Source organism: Cornus florida, unplaced genomic scaffold (assembly GCF_030987335.1).
Source record: "Cornus florida cultivar Cherokee Brave unplaced genomic scaffold, ASM3098733v1 CherokeeBrave_3.0.0_Hap2_Chr08, whole genome shotgun sequence".
Lineage (NCBI taxonomy): Eukaryota > Viridiplantae > Streptophyta > Magnoliopsida > Cornales > Cornaceae > Cornus > Cornus florida.
The window spans coordinates 80,247,023-80,272,193 of record NW_026775578.1 but is presented as its reverse complement, the minus strand read 5'-3'; the positions used below and the strand labels follow the sequence as shown (position 1 = coordinate 80,272,193).

General features: G+C 37.2%; 1 protein-coding gene across 1 annotated transcript in view; it reads right to left on the bottom strand.

Annotated features, from left to right (window-relative positions):
- Positions 1-25,171, bottom strand: part of LOC132268185 (protein EXPORTIN 1A-like) — a 105,018-nt gene that overhangs the window by 27,064 nt on the left and 52,783 nt on the right. The window contains exons 16-22 of the mRNA XM_059768968.1: positions 19,252-19,362; positions 15,164-15,261; positions 14,744-14,852; positions 13,136-13,201; positions 12,914-13,012; positions 12,746-12,826; positions 12,525-12,614 (exon numbers count right to left, since the gene is read on the bottom strand). Of these exons, the coding sequence (XP_059624951.1) occupies positions 12,525-12,614; positions 12,746-12,826; positions 12,914-13,012; positions 13,136-13,201; positions 14,744-14,852; positions 15,164-15,261; positions 19,252-19,362 (654 nt within the window). The remainder of the gene's footprint in view (positions 1-12,524; positions 12,615-12,745; positions 12,827-12,913; positions 13,013-13,135; positions 13,202-14,743; positions 14,853-15,163; positions 15,262-19,251; positions 19,363-25,171) is intronic.

Sequence of the window (25,171 nt, the reverse complement as noted above, 5' to 3'; positions counted from 1 at the left end):
TCGCTATCACTCGACCTGATATTTCATATGCTGTTAGTGTTGTAAGTCAATTCATGGGAACCCCTAGAATGCCACATTGGATTGCTGTTCTTCGGATTCTCCGATATCTCAAGCGAGCTCCAGGTTTTGGGTTACTATATAAACCACATGGTCATCTCAGGGTGGACGGTTTTACAGATGCCGACTGGGCCGGTTCTCCTTCAGATAGGAGATCTACTACAGGCTACTGCACATTTGTAGAAGGAAATCTAGTTACATGGCAAAGTAAAAAGCAAACGGTGGTAGCTCGATCTAGTGCTGAAGCTGAGTATAGGGCAATGGCCCATACTACTAGTGAGTTGACCTGGATACAACATTTTCTAAAAGAACTTGGGTTGACAGTTGAAGCTCCTACTCCATTGTTCTGTGATAATCAAGCAGCAATTCACATTGCCTCAAATCCTGTGTTTCATGAGAGGACCAAACATATTGAAGTTGATCGTCACTTCATTCGAGAAAAAATATTACGTGGCAGCATCTCTACTCCATTCGTGAAGTCTGAAAATCAATTAGCTGATATGTTTACCAAAGCATTGGGTCATAACCAGTTAAGAACTATCTGTTCCAAGCTGGGATTATTTGATATATATTCTCCAGCTTGAGGGGGAGTGATAGAATGTTATATATATATGTTGGGCTATTATGTAATTACATATAGTTGATAGGTCCCTTATGTTATTAAGTTGACTTGTATCCTTTATATAGGGCTGCAAGTTGGGTTGGCCCAACCCAGCCCAGCCCCAACCCAACCTCAACCAGAATCGGGTTGGGTTGGGCCAACCCGAATTACACCCAACATGGGTTGTAGTCATAACCCGAACTGAATTTTTTCGGACGGGTTGGGTCGGGTTGACGGGTTGAGATTTTTTTTAATTATTTTTTTTTTTGGGAAATTTATATATATTATATATTATATATTATATATGTATATTATATATTTTTTATTATATTATTATTATTATTATTATTATTATTATTATTATATATATATATATATTTAGGGCAAATCATTTCAGCCTTACCAATCGCCGCCTCTATCTCTCTTCACGTTCTCAACTCTGAACTTGCCTTCTCTCTCTCTCTCTCTCTCTCTCTCTGTGCAACTGCAAAGTACTAAATCTACAAGAATCAGAATTTCAACTTTCAACTTTGAGATTGTTCAAAAAATCAGCCGCTGTTCACGTTCTCAACTCTGATTTTTCAACTTTGAGATTGTTCAAAGAATCAGCCGCTGTCTCTCAACTCTCAAGCTTTGCCCATGGACGGCGGCAGAGAGAAAGAGAAAGAAAAAGAAGAGAGAGAAAGAAAGGAGAAAAAAAAAAATAAATAAGCCCCTCTCAACTCTCAAGCTTCGCCCCCTCTCAACTCTCAAGCTTCGCCCATGAATGGCCTCAGAGAGAGAAACAAAAAGAAGAGAGAGGATGATGAGAGAGAGAGTTAGCGAAGAGAAGAGAAGGATGATGAGAGAGAGTGTTAGCGAAGGATAAGGAGAGAGAAAGTTAGGGTTTGTGATATGTGTTTATCGTGGAATTTTTTTTTTTTTATGAAATGTTTAATTTGGGTTCTCGGGTTGGGTTCGGGTTGAACCCAGCCCAAACCGAATAAGGTTGGGTTTTGAAAAAACCCAACCCGAATTGTGAATTTATATGTCCAGATTTTAAAATTTATGGGCTGGACTCGGGTTGGGCTGGGCTAGCCCGCCCAAGTTGCAACCCTACCTTTATATAAGCCTACATAGGCTTATTAGGTTGAGTGTGTGAAAAACATATATACAAGTTCTCTCTCTCTCTCTCTCTCTCTCTATCATGATTTTGAATAGGGAATACTAAGTGTTCACTTAGGAAAGTCATGAAGTGCTATTAAAGCTGTGTGGGAATTCTATAAGTCTTTCTAGGAGATGTCAAGTGTCACTAGTAGTAGTATTATAAAAGGTACAGCCTCTTTATGAGTTGTAACCAAGTCTTTATCACTATATTTTGAGTTATTATCAGTTATAAACAATTCTTCAGGCTTTTTCCCAGATTTCCCTTTAGAAATCTAGGCTCCGACAGTGATTGGAGTATCCTTAGTCTCCCTTACAATTGTAAGAAGACTTCTTTCTTTTTTTGTTTGCTTCAAACACTCATTCACATATGTAGTATTTTATACTAAAAAGAGCGCATGTTATTATCACAAGAAAGGAAACGGAATAAAATCAATGCATATTCATTCACATATCTCAGCCTTATGTATGACCTCCTCTATTAGGAAACCTCGCACCTTTTCAACTTCCTTCTTTTTCTACTGCTAAGACCATCTCCAATGCTAAAAGTCATTTTCACATGCCAAATCTATATTTTGACAAGTGCTACAGTGTTAAAATGCTACATTTTACCAATTCTACTCCAATGATGCATTGCATGCAAAATGCTATTTTTTGACACAACCACCATTCTTTTTCAACTACCATTCCCACCATTCATATTTGCATCAGTAATATTAATATTAAGCACATTCCAAGTCAAGTTGTAGACATTAGAAGGAAACTAAAATTAAACCTAATTAAAAAGAAGCAAAAATCTAAAATATCTGGTCAAAAAAGGAACCCAAAAAAAAAAAAAAACAAAAAACAAATTCTTTATTATTTTTTTACCACTATTTGTGAATTAATTTTTTTTATATAATATTTTTTTTTCTTTTTCGGAAATTTATATATATTATATATATATATGTATATGTATATTATATATATTTGATTATATTATTATTATAAATATATATTTTTTTAGGGCAAATCATTTCAGCCTCCCCAATTGCCTCCATCTCTATCCTCGTTCTCAATTCTAAGAACTTGCCCTCACTCTCTCTCTCTGTGCAACTGCAAACTACAAAATCTACAAGAATCAGAGGTTCAAAACCCATATATTTCAGTTTATCTATCTGTCTGCAAGAATCCAAAGTTCAAAACCTATTACCTATATCAAAACCCATATCGGCGTATCATTTCAGATTGTTCAAAAAATTAAAACCCATATCTTTCAGTTTCCATCGCCCGCTGTTCTAGTTCGGGTTCGCCGTTCGCAAGCTTTAGCCACTGTCTCTCAACTCTCAAGCTTGCCCCCCTCTCTCTCTGCAACTGCTAACTTGTATGTACGGGTTTTGTTTTAATTTTTTTTTTTAAATCAACTAATCGAGGTCTGTAATTCTTGATTTTGTGTATGCAGATATATATATATCAAGGTTTGTAATTCTTGTTTTATAATCAAAAGTTCAAAACCCATATATTTATATTAGATTTGGCACAAAATATAGAAATAGCTATTGTTATTTGTTTTGCTAGATTTGGCACAAAAAATGGCAAAGGTAAATTTTGGCAGTCAATATAGCAACCCATTGGAGAGCCCAATTTAAACCCACCTGTTATATTTTGAATTGGCAGCTCATATGGCAACCCCATTGGAGATGCTCTAATATGGTAAGTCACATCCGTGATTCTAGCCTATCATATCTTGGCTAACACTACCTCTCAAGTTGCTGCATAGATATCTGAGATGCTCAACTTAACACGGTCTTTATAAATATATACCCAATGACTATGTTTTGCAGCATTAAATTAACTAGCCAAGACATAACGATGCCTTTTCTCCAAACCACCGCGGAAACGTCTTATTTGACCATAAGCAACAAACCATGTTCACAACCATCTACTCTAAAAGCTTAAGCTCTTACAAAGACTGTAACTTTAATATTTAAATCCTTTAACGCACCCCCTAATGTGTGGCCTTCTTTTGACTCTAATACCATTTTAACAACCATTACTGTCTCCTCAGACCATTTCCCTTCATATTTATGTTTAAAAATATATAGATGAAAGAATCACCAATCCTTATACCACAAACTATCGACAATGTCTCCTCAGACCATTCCTGGGTGGTGCCAAAATTCGCAACGCCCTCATTGCGGTCGGACCAACCTGATTCTGATACCAAGAAGAAATACAAGATAGAAAGAATAAAAGAGAAATGTGTAAAAGGCTTGAATGAGAATAATAATATGTAACCCTTTTTTTTTTTTAAAAAAAAAAAAAAGGCATTCAAGTTAGATTGTCTTAAAAAAAAAAAAGGCATTCAAATGCGTAATACATCCAAGATTCTAGTAAACCCTAAACCTAGATTTTGATTGCAACATGAAATTTGAATTGGGCAAGACTAAACAAATTTCAAGGAATAAGATTCAATTGGTGAGAGGTGATGGGGTCTATGTGGATATCCTTGGTGGTGACATCGTTGATGGAGGTTGGCGGCGATGATCGACTTCGGGCCGAGACGTGATGCCCATCAAGAGGGTTCTGGTTTCAAATCTGTAAGAAGTGTTTGGCAAGAAATTTGAGTAAGACACTATATAGCTCATAGCAAGAGTAAGAAAGTACTCTTTTAGAACACCAAATTAGAGTTATTGGAGTTTCCCCCATAGTGAGGTATAAAGGATTTTCTTGTGTTTCTGGGTGGGGGTTTAGGGTTTATTGGGAATCCTTTATTTTTGTTTGGTGAAAGGGCTTTGGTGCCCTTTCGAAAATGGATGGTGGTGATTTTCTGAATCAAGTAAAATAAGAAGTTTTGGGTTTTGGCTTACTCAAACCGAGAGCCAAGAGCTATATTTATATACAAAAATAGGGTACAAAGAAAGGAAACCAAATCAAAGAAAAACAAGAAATATGCCAAAATCTACGTGATTCCATGATTATGGGGATCTTATCTACGTGATCCCATGATTATGGGGCCATGATAATAGGGATCTTATATAAAACACCTAATAAAAGGCTGAAAATAGCTAATAAAAATAAAAATAATAATAATACAGATATTTCAACACAAGTAAAGGGCTTCTCGTTAACATTAGAAGAGGAGGAGACAATAGAGATTACAGCTTGGGACATCAAATTAGGTTCTAAAATGGGAAGTATGAGTTGGAGAATATTTTGGGGAAGAAACGGGGAGTCTATTTGCTTTAGGAAGGATGTAGATTCAATATGGGGTTGCGGCAAGATCTGCAAGTGTCAAAAGTGGCGGAGCATATTTTCCATTTGATAACCAACTACTGTGCTTGTGTACTAGGCTTCAAAGTTCAACATCATGAATTTGATTTTTTCTAACTTTTCTTTCTTTCTTTTTTCTTTTCTTTTTTTTTTTTTCGTTTTTTTTGGATAAGTAAGATTGTATTAGAAAGCCTTCACAAGGGGAACGCATCCCGAAAGAAGCTACACAAGCCAAAAAGGCACTAGACTCTCAAAGAGTCCAAAAATCTACTATCACCCCTAATGAATTACAATTTCTCCCCAAAACCCAACAAAAAAGTGAACAAAGAATAGAGAACTTTAACGCTCCAATAGGAGTCTCCTTGTCATCAAAGGATGACCTATTCCTTTCTGTCCATAAACACCACCAAACACACAGCGGCGTTACCCTCCGAAAGTCACAAGCTCTAGCATCCACTGTATATCCTCTCCAACCCTCAATCAAACCCCTGGAAGACCTACGCATAACCCAAAAAACCCAAACAAACTCAACAAAAGACCCCAACTATCTTAGGCCACAGGACAGTGCAACAAAAGATGATCAACTACCTCCTCATCTCTCTTACACATACAACATTAATTAACCACAATTTGTTTTTTCCTTCGCAAGTTATCCAGAGTAAGAATCGTCCTTAGAACAACTATACAGGCAAAAAAAGCCACCTTGATAGGGCACCTTGGATTGCCACGTAGTCTTCCATGGAAAAGGACATATACCATCCGTGAGGCAACTGTAGAACGACCACACATCAAGGGAATCAATGCCTTCTCCCACAATCTCTTGACGATAAAGCAACTCCACGAACCCAAAAAATCATCCAACTCCCAAACCTGAAAATGCCTCGAAAAACGAACATCCCAGGATGTCCTCCCGTTATCAAGCCGCCAACAGTCTGCCACCAAGGCGTCTCTATCAGCGGCAATCCTAAAGAGTCTGGGATAAGTGTGAGCCATACCCCTGCCATCCCCTACCCTAAATTTGATGTGTTTAGAAAATTCATCCCACGCTTCCCACCTCCTCCAAATGAATTTGCAAATGCCAACTCTGCCTGGTATCCTCACCTCCAAGGAACACCAACCTCTCCTCACCATATCCGCAAGCAATCACCCTCCACTTTCATTAATTAACCTATGAAAAGAGTACTTTATTACTCCTCACTTTCAATATTTTTTCTCTTGTTATTACTATTACTTATTTTTTTGAGTTTAGTCTTCTTGTTATTACTACCTAGTTAGATTGACTTTCCTTATTAAATTATAAGAAAGTCAATCCAACAACTACTAAAAAAAGACAAATAAAGAATAGAAATGAGCCAAAAATATATATATTTGGCACCCAAATAAACAAAATAACCAATTGTACAAAAAAAAAATAGCAATGAGCAATAAAAAAAATAAAAATATATTGAGCCGCAAAAGTTGGACAAAATGGTATGCTGCTTGGGAAACGAAAAGGGAAAATTTGTTAAAAGGACTTGAGATTAATTGTAATTTTGTAATTCTCAAAAGGTTATTTATATCTTTCAGACTTGGATTAGGATAAATTTGCCATTACACCAAAAATTTCTGACAGTTCTAACAGAAAGTTAGCGATGGGGATCCATTGTAATCACATGCAGAACCTCAAGAGAGGACGGTGTAATTATGCTCATTCTTGCCACCAATGTGTAAAAAGTGAAACCTCAGGGGGTGAGTGTAATTTATGTTGACTTTAAGATATAATCAAATCAAGAGTAAGTGATAAAGAAGAAGAAGAAGAAGAAGAAGAAGAAAAAGAAAAGAAAGCAGATGAGAGAAAAAGAGAGAGATGGGGAAAGAGAGAGAATGAAAGAATACTTCCATCCTTCCACCATATTCTATTTATAATAACAAGTTTCAGAAATTACACATAAGTCCCAACATTGTATAAGTAATGACAAAGAAGCCCCTGACAACACTCCCCCTCAAGCTGGTGCAAAGATATCTATCTTGCCCAACTTGAGTAACATATTTTGCAAGCAAGTCTTGCTCACACCCTTAGTCAAAACATCAGCAACCTGATCATGTGTATTGACGTATGGTGTACAAATCAACCCAAGACGAAGCTTTTCCTTGATGAAGTGTAGATCGACTTCAATGTGCTTTGTCCTATCATATTGAACTGGACTGTGGGTAATGCTAATAGCAACGTTGTTGTCACAATATAACTTCATTGACTCGCGAACAGGATAATCCAACTCACCCAACATCATACGTAGCCATAACAACTCACAAACTCCATGTGCCATGGATCTGAACTCAGCCTCAGCACTAGATCTAGCTACTACAGACTGTTTCTTGCTTCGCCATGAAACAAGATTACCTCCAACAAATGTGCAATTCCTGAAGTAGATCGTCGATCTGTCACAGACCCTACCCAATCAGCATCAGTATAGTCTTCAATACGCAAGTGGCCATGACTGCCAAACATATCCCCTTACCAGGTGAACCCTTAGGTAACGAAGAACATGATGAGTCGCTTCAAGGTGAGGTGTACGTAGAGCATGCATAAACTGACTAATCACACTAACAGCGTAGGCAATATCCGGGCGCGTGAGAGATAAGTAAATCAGTCTCCCAACCACTCGCTGAAATCTTCCCACATCATCTAATAGGTCTCCATCTATATCATTAAGCATGTGGTTCTGCTCAATGGGAATATCAATAGGTCTAGCTCCAAGCCTGCCTGTTTCAGCTAACAAATCTAACACATACTTCCGTTGAGAAATGAACACCCCTTTCTTCAATCTGCACACCGCAATGCCAAGAAAGTATCTCAATGTCTTTAACCTCAAACTTTGCCCCCAAGAATGACTTCATTCAACGAATCTCTTCTGGATCATTTCCATTAATAACAATATCAACAACATATACAATTAGGGCAATGTTGTAGCCCTGGTGCTTCTTGATGAAGAGAGTATAATCTGCCTGACTCTGTGTGTACCCTACTATTTTCACAGCAGTGCTGAACCTCTCAAACCAAGCACGTGGCGACTGCTTTAACCCATACAAGGCATTATTTAGCTTGCACACTAAATTATAACCATTAGCAAGCTTAAACCCTGGTGGCATAGTCATATACACCTCTTCCTCCAAGTCACCATAAAGGAAAGCATTCTTTACATCCAGTTAATGTAAGGGCCAATTCAAATTAGCTGCCAAAGAAAGAAGAACACGTATAGAGTTCATCTTGGCAACTGGAGCAAATGTTTCCAGATAATCAATTCCATAGGTTTGAGTGAAAACCTTTGCAACTAACCAAGCTTTATATCTCAATTGTTCCGTCTGCTTGATACTTTATTGTGTAGACCCATTTGCAGCCTACTGGTTTCTTTCCCCTAGGTAATGGAACAATATCCCAAGTACTATTCTTCTCAAGGGCCATCATTTCTTCAAGCATAGCTTACTTCCATGGAGTTTGACTGAGAGCATGTAAAATACTAGAAGGAACAGATACAGAGGACATACACGAAGTGAAAGCGCGATATGTTGGAGATAAGGCATCATAGGATACAAACTGAGATATGGGATGCTTTGTACAACTACGAACACCCTTACAATACGCAATAGGGACATCAGGATCAACAGGAATGCTATTGGGAAAAGAATCAAGAGTATCAATGTCAACTAAGGAATTACCAGGATCGAGGGAGACTTATTGGTCCTGGGGCGAGTCAATAACTTGTTTTGCCTCCTAGTGTAGACAATTGGCTACTTTCCTGCTGCAAATCATTAGTGTTAGGAGGACTAGACATAGGCACCTCAGTAAGAAGCTCCCCTGAATGGGAACAGGCAAAGGAAAGGGGCATTCCCTCTGAATGGACAATGGATTCTCTACTTATATAGTAGTCTTCCCTTAGAGAGAATCCCGAGCAGGGGGAAAAAAAAAAAAAAAAGAAACATACTCAAAGAATCTAACATCCATGGAGACAAAGCGACGACGAGTGGTAGGGTTATAACACCGATACCCCTTTCTAAGGGGCAAAGTATCCATGAAATACACATCAGATTGCCTTAGGGTCCATTTTGTCCTTGTGATGATGAATGTAAGCATAACAAAAACAAGCAAACACTTTCGGACGGACAGTAAACAAGGTAGTGTCATGGTGTAAGACAGAGAAGGGGGATTGATATCTAAGAACCTTAAAAGGCATGCGATTGATAAGGTATGTAGCTGTTAAAGTTGCATCAGCCCAATAACTTTTAGGCACCCCATCCTACTTAGAAGAGAACGGGTCACCTCCATAATATAACAGTGTTCTCTTTCAGCTACACTGTTCTGTTGTGGTGTATCAACACAAGAGGTTTGATGGACAATCCTGTTATCAGCAAAAAAGGAGGCAAGACCACCATACATAAACTCTTCTCCATTATCAAATCGAAGGATTTGAAAGGACAACCAAACTGAGTACACGCCATCCTATGAAAGGTTTTAAAAATGGAATGAACTTCATCTTTGGTTTTCATAAGATAAAGCCAAGTATATCGACTAAAGTCATCAACAGACACAACAAAGTAACGAAAACCAAGTAATGAAGTAGTAGATTCAGGACCCCACACATCAGAATGAACAACCTGTAAAGGAGCTGTATTTTTATTAATACTAGTAGGATAAGAACCACGACATTGTTTGGCAAGAACACATGTTTCACAATTTAACTCAAGAGATTCAACAAAAGTAAACTAGGGAAACACATGCTTCAAAACAGGAAGAGGTAAATGACCTAGTCTATTATGCCATCGCATTAACAGATCTTTATTGACATTACTATTCCTAACACTAGATTGATTTGCAACATAATAAGAAGTCGGCCTCATGTTCAGCAAATACAAGCCATTATCCGCACGTCCACTTCCAATCGTCTTCTCTGTGTCCAAGTCCTGAAACACACAGTGAGATGGAAAAAAGATTACACTACAATTCAAGCCTTTTTTAATGTGACTAACAAAAAGGAGGTTATTGGTAAAATTTATGACATGAAGAACAGAGGATAAGGTAAGATTAGGAGAGGCAGAAACAGTGCCCTTCCCCGCAATGGAGGTGAAGGTGCCATCAGCCACTCTAACCTTATCCTTACCGGAACATAAATTGTACGAAGAAAAATCAGATGTCATACCAGTCATGTGATTAGTGGCTCCTGAATCAATGATCCAGGGTGGCCCACCAGATAATGTCGAAACCTGATGTGCCGAATGAGAGGTACCTGTCTAAGCGAAGTTAGAGGTGGAAATGGAGGAATGTTGTGCTAGTAGATGTCAGAAAGCATCAAGTCTAGCCCTAGACAAAGAACTCGGTGGCCCTGACGAGGCATGACCAGTAGAAGCAGTCTTACGCTCTGCAGTATGCGCCGTAGATAACCCCCTAAATGGAATGGGCCTTAGCCTAGCATTCGCATTAGCAGGAGCTGGAGTAGGGCGGCCGTGTAGATTCCAGCATGTTTCCCTAGTGTGGCGCGTACGCCCACAGTAATCACACCTCAACTTGCTTTTGTCATCCTATTTCCCTCCTTTTAGAGGATTGGTCTTGTTTCATTGTTGTGTGGCAAGAGCAGACCTCTCAGACAATGGTTCTTCTTACTCAGGCTTAGTGTATACATATGCAGACATAACCTTCAGTTTACTCTCTTTTGCCTGGATATACGAAAACACATCTCTTACAAATGTAGGGGTTGGATACATGCCTAACACTTGTACCCTGGCATGCTCGTATCTTGGATGCAGACCACCGAAGAACTCATAGATTCAATTCCTTTCTACCATAGCATGAAATGCTTTAACGTCAATTGCACACACAATTATATAGTCTTGGTAGTGATCTAACTCTTCCCATTTACCACGTAGAGTGTGGTAATATGTAGCAAGAGTTTGGTCTTCCTGCTTGAATCTTGAAATCCATTGTTGGAGTTAATATAGTTTTGCAAAATTACCAACCGAGGAATATGTCTCTTCCACAGCCGCCCATAGCTCTTTAGCTGTTTTCACAAACAGAAACTCATTGCTGATCTGTGGTTGCATTGACTACAACCACCATGTCATAACTAGTGCATTATTTGCACTCCACTCTTTGAATTCAGGATCGCTCTTGGAGGGATACGTGACAGTCCCTTCAATATGGTCGATCATCCTACGACCAGTGATATGCATACGAGCAGATTGAGCCCACTCCATTTAGTTCGTCTCTTACAGCCTAACAGTCATAATACAAAGGCCTGGATGGTGATCACTACTACCTCACAATACTGGAGTCAGACTAGGAGAAGACCCAGCTTCTTTTGAAGTCACCTCTTAGCCAGACATTTTATCAAACAATTTCTGGGTATACAATCCTCAGAAACAAAAACAGCAACAAAATACATAGAGAACCACCTCTCCAACACACAAACTTCAACGAGAAAGATTACAGTGTTCTGAGATGCATAAAAAAGCAACCACACAATCACCACAAAAACCCTAGAAAGCAACAAAGTAGACCAAACCAGAATCGCGAATGACGCAGAAAAAGCCGCTGTTGTAGAACCTCGCGAGCACGAAAAAAACACCAACCAAGTTGGATCCATGGTACGTGTGGATGTGATTAACACTACTTCCTTGCAAACAAATCCATCTTGGAATCTCTTTTAAACCCTTCACACCCACTAGGGTTTACACAAACTTGCCCTAGGTTTCAACTACACACCTAGAGCTTTACAAACCATGCTCTAATACCATGTTGACTTTGAGATATAATCAAATCAAGAGTAAGTGACAAAGAAGAAGAAGAAAAAGAGAAGAAAGCGGATGAGAGAAAAAGAGAGAGAGATGGGAAAAGAGAGAACGAATGAAAGAATACTTCCATCCTTCCACAACATTCTATTTATGATAACAAGTTTCAGAAATTACACATAAGCCCTAACATTGTATAAGTAATAACAAATAAGCCCCTGACAACAATTTACCCCTTTTTTTAATCACACCATTATGGTAGAGTCAGAGGAAGAGTTGGCCATTAAGGCATACACATTAAAGTTCATAGAACAAAAAGATATTTTTTTGTGCCACCCCCACCATCCCTTGTCATAGGCATTTATACAAATTCGAAGCAAGCAACCGGTGCTAGACAATTTGAAACCACCGGAACATATGCTATGGTAACAATTTTACTATGCATCAGTCTCTTTTAATAAAATCTGAAGCAAAGCGACTAAAAGTTGAATTTGTGCCTTCTAATGTGAAAAAAATATAAAATGGAATGTTAATTACATCTTGGGTGGTTCTAATTCAATGAACCAACCCGCCCATAGGAAGTGAGATACAATATCATATGACATATACCTATAGCAATGCCCCTCATGAGATAATTAAGTCGCAGAAGTATTGCAAACAAAGCAGTTGCAATGATCCGAAGAAATCTTTTATATTTATTAGAAAGCCATACCTGCAATATATTGAGCACTGTACGGATCACTTCTTGATCCTTCAAGAAATCAACACTTTGGCGTGCCTGTCCTATAATTTCAGCCCATTTCTGCATTATAGAGAGAGAGACAGACAGGTTGTAAAGCCTCAAGTGACAAGTACGAGAGCACTTTTGGAGAGAGAAAAACATTAATAAACACAACATTCCAGAAAGTAGAAGCACTTCCATATAGATCTTGCCTTATTTGGTAGATCCATCAGCCTCTGCAAATATTCATCCCTCTTCTGGGGATTCGATTCTGCTTGAATCATCTGACCGACCTAAGAAAGGGAGGAAGCAATTGTTACAGCAGAAAAACAGAGATTTCTATATTAAAATCCACAATTTGAGGCATTATATAGACATACTGATTCATAAAATATATGAATTTGATGAGGCTCAAGATCAGCAATAGTTGTTGGGAGACTCGTTAGAAGCTCTGATACAAATGGTTCATTTTCACTGACCTGAGAGAGAGAGAGAGAGTTCATGATGAAGTTAATATATATGTAATTGACAGATACCAAATATCAAAAGAAAAAGTGAAAAACTGAAAGGACTTGTAGCAAAAACATTGAAACAAATATCACCTGTACTATAACAAATTTACGCTTGCACTTTTGAACAATTTTTAGGAACGTGTCACAGGCCATATCCTGAAAGAGAGATCAAAATGAGTGAGAACCTTAACATGGGTTGATATCGTTAGGAATGAGCTGATAACATGTAAATTAACTGAGGCAATCGCCTTAGACCGGAATGACGAAACAAGATTTATTTCATCAACCTCCAATAATTGGAAAAACGTTGTAGAGTACAAAATTAATGTAACACCATGAATTCTGTAGTTAACTTTGTAAGGAATTGTAAAAATGTGTGAATGGTCAAGTCAAATAACTAAATATAAATTAAAGTACTATGAAATTTTGTACTGTAAATAAAAACCTAAACATAAGTAATAATTACAAGAGATGATAAAAAAATGAACTATATAAAATAGCTCTAATATTATAAATTTATAACCAATAAAAGATGACAGTAAAGTTTGATCAAATATACAAACAACACAAAATTTCTTGTTTTTGTTTGAGACACCGGCGTAGTAAATTACAACTAGCTGTAGTAAAAGTAGCTCTTTGGATAAAAAATTTATTTTTTAAATAAAAACTAAATATATGTAAATAAACATAATATTAATAGCCAATTCATGACAATACTTAATTACATCAAAGCATCAATTTGCCAGCTTTTGGTGATATTCTTATCGAAATATAATTATCATGGAAACTACTGAATTTTGCACATAATTTTTCACGTGTTCGTAATAATAGAATAATGCACACTAATCCTCCTCTTTTTTTTATTTTTTTTCATAATTGATTACTTATGTCATAGTACACTGTATAAGATATGCACTGACTAGATTCCGTATTAGCAGCCACGGACACATGAAAGGCCCAGTGGGGGCAGCCGGCCCAACAGATATTTATTTTATTTACAAAATTACTATAGATTTTGTAAAAATCTTTAAAATGTCCCCACTTTTTTGTTAAGATTTTAAATATGCCCCCACTCAATTTCGAATGATATCCCACTATACATTATTATTGTTCAAAGCCGCCCCCTCTCATACAAATCTCTGGGTCCGTCACTGCCTACTAGCCTTTGTGTTAAAAATCGTATTTGCACAAAATGAAAATAACTTTTGACATTTTGTAAAATTTAAGTGTTGATAAGAAACTATAACATATTGGAAGCAATATATATATATATATATATATATATATATGTATGTATATATAGCAAAAAAAAAATTACCACAAATTTTCAACAAAAAAGGTCGCACCCAAAGATATTGATATTTGTATTTGTCATTTTTTTTTTTCTTAAATGAAGAACCTTTTTTATGTTTTTCTGAACAGAAAACTCAAATCATATCCTTATTCATCAAAACTTTGATTTTTTAGTACTTTATACTACAATGCGTCTACAGAATCCACATATACAACTAGCATTTATGAAGTTGCAATTACACAGACCACCTCTCTAAAACCTTCCTAAAGATGCAATTTCACATTTGGAACAAAGGATAATGGAGCAGATAGTGGTATATTTTAAATAAGCCGAATTTAGAAAATTCATCACAAACAAATGTCTAAAATTAAAGAATTTAAAAAGAAAAGAAAATATCACACGACCTGAACCCCAGGATGTGTTTCATGCATAAACTCAAACAACTTGTTTACAACAGTCTTCAGGAACTTCCAGTGGGCCCTTAGAAATCTAGGATACTGTCCGACAACATACCTGCCAACCCAACAAATAAAATTTAAAAGGGTATAAATTTAATTAATACAAACACAGATTTAATGACACAGCTCAAAACAAGATTTACTTTCACCAATTATAGTGTGCAGCATAGCATAGAGTGCTCTGAACTTATAGACAGTGTTCTTACTCCACAAAAAGACAGCATAAAAAACATTTGATTTTAAAAATTTTACTAATAAGAATGATAGAAAAGTTCCACAACACTGCCTCGCTGTTTGTCAATTTTTGTAGTAAAGCAGCCAGAAGAACCGAAATATATTAGGAACTTTTGCATCACGAACTCTTACATTATGTTACTTGCAATAACAGCTTTGTTGTCCTTCCCCTTCGTGATTTCACATAAATTTAGTAAATCACGAATCACCATCACTAGAAATCGATTTTCCTGCCAAGACTCGAGAGAATGAAAAAATGTTAACAGGTATGCATCATGAAGTTTAAGTAACAGATAACTTCTTTAGATTTATTTTAACAAATCATATTAGAAGAACAAATGGGAAAGTTTTCAAAATACAAATCTGACAGAAAACTGAAATTCAGGAAGCCGTGTGATATAAACAGCCTTCCGGACAGGGATCAATTAAAGTGGTAACGGAAATGGAATCAGAAAACAGATAGCACCATATAACATGAGATCACCTCAGCATGACATGAGAATTAATATTCACACTGAAACAGTTAGTGACAAGCACAGAATCTCCAATTAGTAAATGAAGTCGACATAAATGCCATCCAATTTAATAAACTTAACATGAACAAATCTGTTAATTGATGAGAATAAGCCATTCAATTTCATAGAGAGCAGAATCAGAAGATAAATTAGAAATAGAAAGGTGCTTTCCACCATTTGGGGGGTGAAAATGTTCTTTTTGTGTTATTTTATTTGAAAGGTGAGGTGGTTTAAAGGCTTGCCTTAATTACACTCAACTTCCATGTTAACGGAAACCTACACTAACACCCTTGTAAGAGTTACTTTCATAATGGACATTAAATTTTACAGTTTTCAGAGTTAGTTTCATAACAGACGTTGGTGCTATCTACTTCTGGACTTTTTGGTCTATATGCAGTTCCCAAACAGTGGAAATGGTTTCCAGTTTTCATGTGAGATCATTTGAAACCCATTATCAAATGAAGATAATACATAAAACCTTTTGCAAAATTTTGTTGCATTTAGTTACTTAGCTTGGTTGCTGATGCAATTTGTAGCAGACTTCTCTAAATAACAATTTTCAATTGTGACCGTTTTGTAGTCAATTTTTTCAGGAAACAGCTCGGTGTTGGGCCATTAATGCTTTGAATTTCTAAATATCTTCCGAAAACTTTCCTACACTATTAGAGTGGCGAAATTTACTTGAGATACCATACAGAGCACTCACTTGGCTGGCAGTGAAGAATTTGAAATTAGGAATCTTTTTTTTTTTTTTTTCTTGGTTGGTACTCACACACGCATGCCTCCACTAAGGCTCGAACCCCTGACCCCTTTGGGAAGCAGGGGCTTGGTACCATTAGGCCATTATCCCATTGGCAGTGAAGAATTTGAAATTAGGAATCTTTGTGTGATAAGTTATTTGGTATTGTAGTAGCTGAAGAAATTAAGTAACCCAATATTCAAATTTGCCTCACTAGGCTCGGTTGAGTATAAATTGGTCTATATTCAATGTCTAGTGTTGTTTGCTATGTTAGTTAGTTCATTGTTGACATTTGCACGTTACAACGGGAATTGGCCATAATTTCATGCGTATAAACAAATTTGAATTAATAACACCACCAAAGGCTATAGCCTAGTGATACTTCCTCACCTTCTAAAGTAGAAGGTCAACGGTTCAAGTCCCCATAGGGGCAAGTGGGTGTGTGTTTCTTGCCAATGAGAAAAAAATAATTAAAAAAAAATGATTTATTAACGTACATGTTCCAAATAGGTGCTAAAAATTTGGGCTGCTATAAATTGGCCTCGGCAGTTTGCCTGCTTCAAAATACACCACTCACTCAAAGTTTATTGCAATATTTGGATGTTTACAGTAGAAAAATAACTGCTAAAAGCATGAATGCTCATGGTCCAGTGAATCCTGAGAGAGGATTGAATAAATGCTATGTTTCTCAAGGGGCTTGACAATGCTAGAGAAGGAAAAATGGAAGAACGCAAAGGAAGAATATCACATGGCAAAGCGAGCCATCCCAACTGTTCATAAATTTGTAGTATTCTTTTTCCTCATTTTGAACATCAAGGAAACCTTGAACAAGACACAAGACCACACCACCACAACAATCATATAATGAACAAGGACTTGACCAACCAATTACTGTCCTAGCACATGCAACACCAATTTGGAATAATAGATTTTTTTTGAAGTCAAGTATTATAAACAGCGCTCAAGAGGGAAACGCATCCCAAAAGCTACAAATGGACAAAATAGGGCCTCTATTCCTTTTCCCTCCTCCAAGAGGCATTCCTCTTCCCTCCTAGACAATTTCCACTTGTCATCAATAGAGTGGAAAATCTCTATTGATTTCTCAAAACTTGTCATTCCAAAAAATAAAGTCGATCAAAATTACTTTCCACCGGAGCATCCTTAATTTGACAAATCAATACCACGTCTTCTTATAGCAACATTAATACAACGAAATATATGACACACTTTGGAAGTGCAGTTTTTTTAGAACATTTAGCTCTAAATAAAGGTTGTTAATCCTAGGGGTGATAGAAATCAAAAATTGGAAACAAGGTTCGTAAAATCCTACAAAATGAACAAAAAAACATACTATAAATTTATGTATAGGTGAGAGAATTCTTAATTTTAGACTGTGAATAAGCCTAAAATACAATACAGACAGAAATACTATAACAAAATATGAAGAATGCATGCAACCGCAATTATAAGAAAAGCACAAAATATTGCTTACTATTATTCATACACCAATTTAAAATTTGATTCAATTTAAAAATTATCAAAATTAATATAGTGTTTGCAAGTATTACTTAATTCATTATTTACGTATACAAAGAATTTTTTTTTTTTCAATGCAAACTACAAAAAGAAAAAGTTGCGTAGGCCCAAGTAAAAGAGAATAGGTTATTGAAGCGTATTAATATTTCCAACTCAATAATTACTGTAATATGTATAAGGCGCTTTGTACAATATGAGAGTAGCCTCAAATGTTACTTTTATTTTACAGAATGTTCACAAGACGTTGCACAATCATCTTGTGGAGCTTTTGTATAGACAGGAGTTTAATGGTGGAGGTCCGAATTCTCTCGTTTGGGTGCCCTCTTCCCAAGGGAGATCTGACGTTCATTCTTTGTTTAGATAACTTTCGGGCTTTTCAGGGGCGGATTTCCACTGGAAGATGGTTTGGTGCTCTAAGGCTCCACTCAAAGTGGCCTTTTTTGTATGGACAACAATTTGGGGCAATATATTGACGCTTCATAACTTGAGAAGGAGAGGACAAGTCACTGTCAATTGGTGTTGCATGTGCAAGAGGGATGGAGAGTCACTTGATCACCTCCTTTTGCATTGCCTAGTTTCTCACGACTGTCGGGGCCTTATCTTTGGCTTGTATGGTGTTCAGGGGGTCATGCCTCGATCTTCGAGAGGTTTGATTGATGCTTGGAGAGGGTGTCATTTGGGCTCCCACGCCTGTGATTTCTGGAGGGTGGCACCCCTTTGTGTTTGGTTGTGTTTATGGAAGGAGCAGAATAGAAGATCCTTTGACAGAAAGGAATCTTCCGTTAGGGAAATTTCTTATTGTTAGCTCTCTTTTTTGTTGGTTATGGGGAGAAATTGTAAATCTATAGGAGGAGATAGTTGATTTTTTGGGTTTTTTGGGTTCTTAGGATCTCTTTTTGCCATGGCGTTGGACTTGTGTATCTTTTGGGATGCTTTACCCTTTTAAATGCCTTCTAATTCAAATTTGCTTATCAAAACAAATATATATATATATGTTGCACAATCATGCACTAGCCTCCATACAATAAATAAACCCAGCTACATTCCAGGCCCATTTAGTAAACTAACAGAAGACATTACATAGTAAGATAACTTAGATTAGCTCAGTTTAAAGTGCGATTCAATAGCAATTCTAGAATGCTCCAATAGTAAGAGATATGAACACATGAAAATTAATAGAAAATTTAAAATAAAAATAAAAAAATTTAAACTGGAAGGCAAGAAGATATGCAAAAAGGATGGTAAACTTGATGACATAAAATATCCAATCCATATAACCTGCAAGAAGAGAAAAATACATTTATTGCAAAAAGAAAAAGAAAAAAGAAAAACACATTAAAAATCATGTAGGAGATATAATGCGAAACATGAATATATATATAGATATCATGTTATTTAGGACAAATCAAGCTAAAAATGATAAAGAATACCTGCTCCTCCACCATGGATCCAGAAATAGATCCTATTGCCCAGCATAATGTGTTTAGGTTGTTCCATGTCAAATCCTCACCATTCAGTTGTTTACTCAATTTCTTCAGCATCTATATTATATCAAGCAGGAAATACAAACTATCCGTGTTAAGAGGTTCAATATACCAAGTGAACCAATGGCGAAGTCACTATGCATACAACCTTCCATTTAATAAGAAGCAAAAAACAACCAAAAACATAAAGGGGGAAAAAACATTATAATCAACAAAAATTGAATGACTAGGAAACCAATAACAAGAGGCAGAAGTGACAATAACAAAATATTTTATTGAAAAGATTAGCATAAGCTTGACTAGGACAACCAGACTCTCATAGTTATTAAAGGCTCAAGGCGAACCAAAAAGCCAAGGTCTCTTGGAGCCTAAGCGCAAGGTGCAACATATGCCATGAGCCACATCGAAGATCAAACCAAGGAATGTGTATTAAATATAAAAATTGAAAGAAAAAAAAAAAAAAAAAATTAAGTACGCAAACCAAACCTAATCAAGTTTAAAATATGAATTTTGCAGCATGTCAATTTAAGTATTAGCTAAAGCATTGTAGAAATTTCCTTTTGGGCTTATCTTCATTCCCTACTCTTGAGGATACATACTCCTATGCATTGTCAAATGAGAGCTGCCGGACTCATCCATTAGGTATTGCTTCTGTTGATCGTTCTGCTATTGCAGTTTGGGTTCACAACCTTTCTGGAACTTCACCATCTCAGTCAGTTCAGAGCACTACCACCGGTCCTCCTCTAGGACGACAACGTGAACGGTGTGACCATTACGGAAAAATTGGTCACATCAAATCTCGTTGTTATGCTCTATATGGACGTCCACCGCAACAGAAACAACAGACTCGATCCTCTGCACATTCTGTTACACAACCAATCTCGTTGTCAACTTCTGACAACCCTGCCTCTACATCTTCTGCCACAGTTACCTTGACTCAAGCTGATTTGGACAAGTTCAAGCAATTCTTCAACCAAATGGAGGCATCATCTCAACCAACCTCCACTTAAGCCCACTCAAGTACTATTGCGTCTACACATAGCGTATCTACATCTTCAACACCATGGATCATTGATTCTGGTGCTTCAGACAATATGACTGATATGTCCTCACTTTTCCAATCTTATAGTATTTGCTCTGGCCAACGCAAGGTCCGCCTTGCGGATGGCTCTCCATCTTCCATTGCTGGGAAGGGTCACATCTCAGTTACTCCTTCATTTTTTTTTTTTTTTTGATAAATAAGATTTTATTAAAAACGCTCAAAAGGGGAGCAAAGCCCAGAAAAACAAAAGGAAAACAAAAGGGCCAAAGGGTGCCTTAGAACTTCAGAGAGGCCAAGAAAACAATAATTTCCTCCATAGATCTATAATCTCTCCCTGAAACCCAACAAAAAACAGTATAAATAACAGAGAATACACTTCATTAACTTTGTCAAATACACTTCATGTTCCAAAGTTGACTACAAATCTTATTTCTGTTAGTAGTGTTACCAAACAATAAAATTGTAGTGTAACGTTCTTTCCCTCTCATTGTATTTTTCAGGATCTGGTGTCGAAACGGACGATCGGCAATGGGCGTGAAGTGGACGGTTTATACCTGTTGGATGCTCCTTTGTCACCTCAAGCACATTCAGCTTCATTTTCTAATATTGTTTCATCTAATAAAGCTCAGCTTATGTGTTGGCACATGCGTTTAGGACATATTTCTTTTGGTTATTTGAAACATTTATTTCCTTCCTTATTTTGTAACGTGGCAGTGTCAGATTTATCCTGTGAAACATGTCATATGGCTTGTTTAAAATCGAGAGAGAGAAAGAGAGAGAGAGCAAAACATATATTCTGTATATGCAACACTCTGACCTAATAAGCCTGTGTAGGCTTATATATAAAGGGTACAAGTCTTGCATAATAACACAACGGTCCTATCAACTACATGTAATTACATAATGACCCAACATATATATATATAACTTCTAACACACCCCCTCAAGCTGGAGAATACATATCAAATAATCCTAGCTTGGAACAGATAGTTCTTAACCGATTATGACCCAATGCTTTGGTAAACATATCAGCTAATTGATCTTCAGACTTCACAAATGGAGTAGAGATGCTCCCACGTAATATTTTTTCTCGAATGACATAACAATCAACTTCAATATGTTTAGTCCTCTCATGAAACACAGGATTTGATGCAATGTGAACTGCTGCTTGATTATCACAAAACAATGGAGTAGAAGCTTTAACTGTCAACCCAAGTTCTTTTAGAAAATGTTGTATCCATGTCAACTCACTAGTGGTATAGGCCATTGCCCTATACTCAGCTTCAACACTAGATCGAGCTACCACCATTTGCTTTTTACTTCGCCATGTAACTAGATTTCCTTCTACAAATGTGCAGTAGCCTGTAGTAGATAACCTATCTGAAGGAGAACCGGCCCAGTCGGCATCTGTAAAACCGTCCACCCTGAGATGACCATTTGGTTTATATAGTAACCCAAAACCTGGAGCTCGCTTGAGATATCGAAGAATCCGAAGAACAGCAATCCAATATGGCATTCTAGGGGCTCCCATGAATTGACTTACAACACTAACAGCATATGAAATATCAGGTCGAGTGATAGTGAGATAAATTAATTTCCCAACAAGGCGACGAAATCTGCCCGGGTCATTAAATAGATCACCCGCATCAGCTAATGTTTTGTATTTGAATCCATAGGAGTATCAACCGGACGACCACCTAACATACCTGTTTCTTCTAATAAGTCCAACACATACTTTCGTTGGGATAAACTTATACCCGTCTTGGATCTAGCAACTTCAATACGCAAGAAATACCTAAGTTTACCCAAGTCTTTAGTGTGGAATCGATATTGCAGAAACAACTTCAACTTAGCAATGCCTTCAAAATCATCACCTGTGATCACAATATCATCTACATACACCACAAGAATTATAAAGCCAGCTTTAGTGCGCTGGTGAAATACCGAATGGTCAGTCTGACACCTGTGAAGACCAAACTTTAATGCCGCCTCAGAGAATTTTCTAAACCAAGCCCGTAGAGATTGTTTCAATCCATACAGGGCCTTTTTAAGGCGACAAACAATGTGAAGATACTCCCCCTGAGCAACAAACCCAGGTGGTTGCTCCATATAAACCTCTTCTGCTAAGTCACCATGCAAAAAGGCATTTTTAACGTCTAACTGAAAGAGAGGCCAATGTCTATTAGCAGCAAGAGAAATCAAAACACGAATAGAAGAAATCTTACCAATAGGGGCAAACGTCTCATCATAGTCAATACCGTAAGTCTGGATATAACCTTTGGCAACAAGACGTGCTTTTAAACGCTCAACGGACCCATCTAGAAGATACTTCACAGTATATACCCAGTGACAACCAACAGGTTTGGCACCTGGAGGTAATGGAACAAGAGTCCATGCGTCATTCTTATGCAAAGCATCCATTTCATCTTGCATTGCTTTCCTCCAGCCCGAATTAGACAAAACATCCTGCACAGTCTTAGGAACAAATGTAGTAGACAACTTAGAGGAAAAACATGAGAATGATGGCGATAAGGAATTATAAGAGACATAATGAGCAATGGGATGTTTAGTAACACACGAGCGAGGAGCTTTACGAAGTGCAATCGGCAAGGAATCAAACACAGTGGAATTTGTCGGATCCAAAGACTCTGAAGATGATGGAGGAGGCACGACAGCAGATGCCTATGGTCTTCTTTTGTACACCTGTAACGGGGCAGGTGAAGCAGATCTGGGTTGAAGAGAAAGTGAGGGAAGAGGAACCGCAGGAAGAGGCGACTCAGGAGTGATATCAAGAAGTGAATCATTATCTGAAAAATATGGGATGGACTCACAAAAGGTTACATCCGCGCTAATAAAGTACCGTTGAGAAACAGGACTATAGTAGCGATAACCTTTATAAGAACAAGAGTAGCCAAGAAAGACACATTTTGTGGCACGTGGGTCTAGTTTATCAAAACCAGGACCAAGATTGTGGACATAACATACACATCCAAAAACTCTAGGAGGAAGAGAAAAAAAGGGAGAATCGGGAAATAAGATAGAATATAGAGATTTGCCATCTATTATAGATGACGGCATACGGTTATAAAATGACAGGCAGTAAGAACAGCATCACCCCAAAACCGTTTAGGCATACGCATATGAAACAAAAGAGCACAGGTTACTTCTAAGAGGTGTCGATTCTTACGTTCTGCAACTCAATTTTGTTGAGGAGTATAACACATGAATTTTGATGAATAATTCCTTTATCACTAAAATATGTATTGTAGAAATGAAGATTTGTATATATTGAATATAGAGATACAGAGAGAAGGAGAGAAAACGAGAGAGAGAGACTAAATTGCTCAGCCCATTTTCTCATATTTCTTTAAACCTAAAACATAAAGGGAGTTATATACAATACAATAAAGGCCTAATTACATAATGGCCACAAACCCTATATCTAATTACAATAAGACCCCAACATAAATACATATATACATATAAGTGTTTCAACACTCCCCCTCAAGCTGGAGAATATATATCATATAATCCCAGCTTGGAACAAATTATTTTTAACCGATTATGACCAAGAGCCTTAGTAAACATATCAGCTAATTGATCTTCAGGCTTCACGAATGGAGTAGAAATGTTTCCACTCAATATTTTCTCTCGAGTGAAGTGACAATCAACTTCAATGTGCTTGGTTCTTTCATGAAAAACCGGATTGGATGCGATGTGAATAGCTGCTTGGTTATCACAGAACAGTGGAATAAGAGTCTTGACTATTAACCCAAGTTCTTCAAGAAAATGTTGTATCCACGTTAACTCACTAGAGGTATGGGCCATCGCCCTGCACTCTGCTTCAGCGCTAGACCGTGCTACAACTGTTTGCTTCTTACTTTTCCATGTAACAAGGTTTCCACCAACAAGTGTACAATAGCCTGAAGTAGAGTTCCTATCTGAGGGAGAACCAGCCCAGTCAGCATCTGTGAAACCTGTCACATTAAGATTACCATTAGATTTATATAGTAATCCAAAACCTGGAGCTTGTTTGAGATATCGAAAAATTCGAAGAACAACATTCCAATGTGGTACTCTCGGAACACTCATGAACTGACTTACAACACTAACTGCATATGAAATGTCAGGTCGGGTGATAGTGAGATAAATTAGTTTCCTAACTAGGCGTCGATATCTGCCATGATCGTCAAATAAATCACCCTCATCAGGTAATAATTTTATATTTGGGTCCATAGGAGCATCAACAAGGCGACTACCTAGCATACCTGTTTCTTTTAACAAGTCCAACACATATTTTCTTTAAGATAGACTTATACCTTCCTTGGATCTAGTAACCTCAATACCCAAGAAATATTTGAGTTTGCCTAGATCCTTTGTGTGAAACCAATTCTGTAAGAACAATTTTAACTTTGCAATGCCGTCAGAATTATCACCTGTTATAACAATATCATCTACATATACCACAAGAAATATAAAGCCAGTCTTAGTATGTTGGTAAAATACCGAATAATCTGTCTCGCATCTGTTAAGGCCAAAGGAAAGTACCGCCTCGGAAAATTTTCCAAACCAAGCCCTTGGAGATTGTTTCAATCCGTACAGGGCCTTTTTAAGCCGACATACAGCATAACGAGACTCCCCTGAACAACAAATCCAGGTGGTTGCTCCATGTAAACCTCTTCATGTAAGTCACCATGTAAGAAAGCATTTTTCACATCTAATTGAAACAATGGCCAATTGCGATTGGCGGCAATAGAGATAAGGATTCGGATAGAAGAAATCTTCGCAACAGGAGAAAAAGTCTCATCATAATCAATACCATAG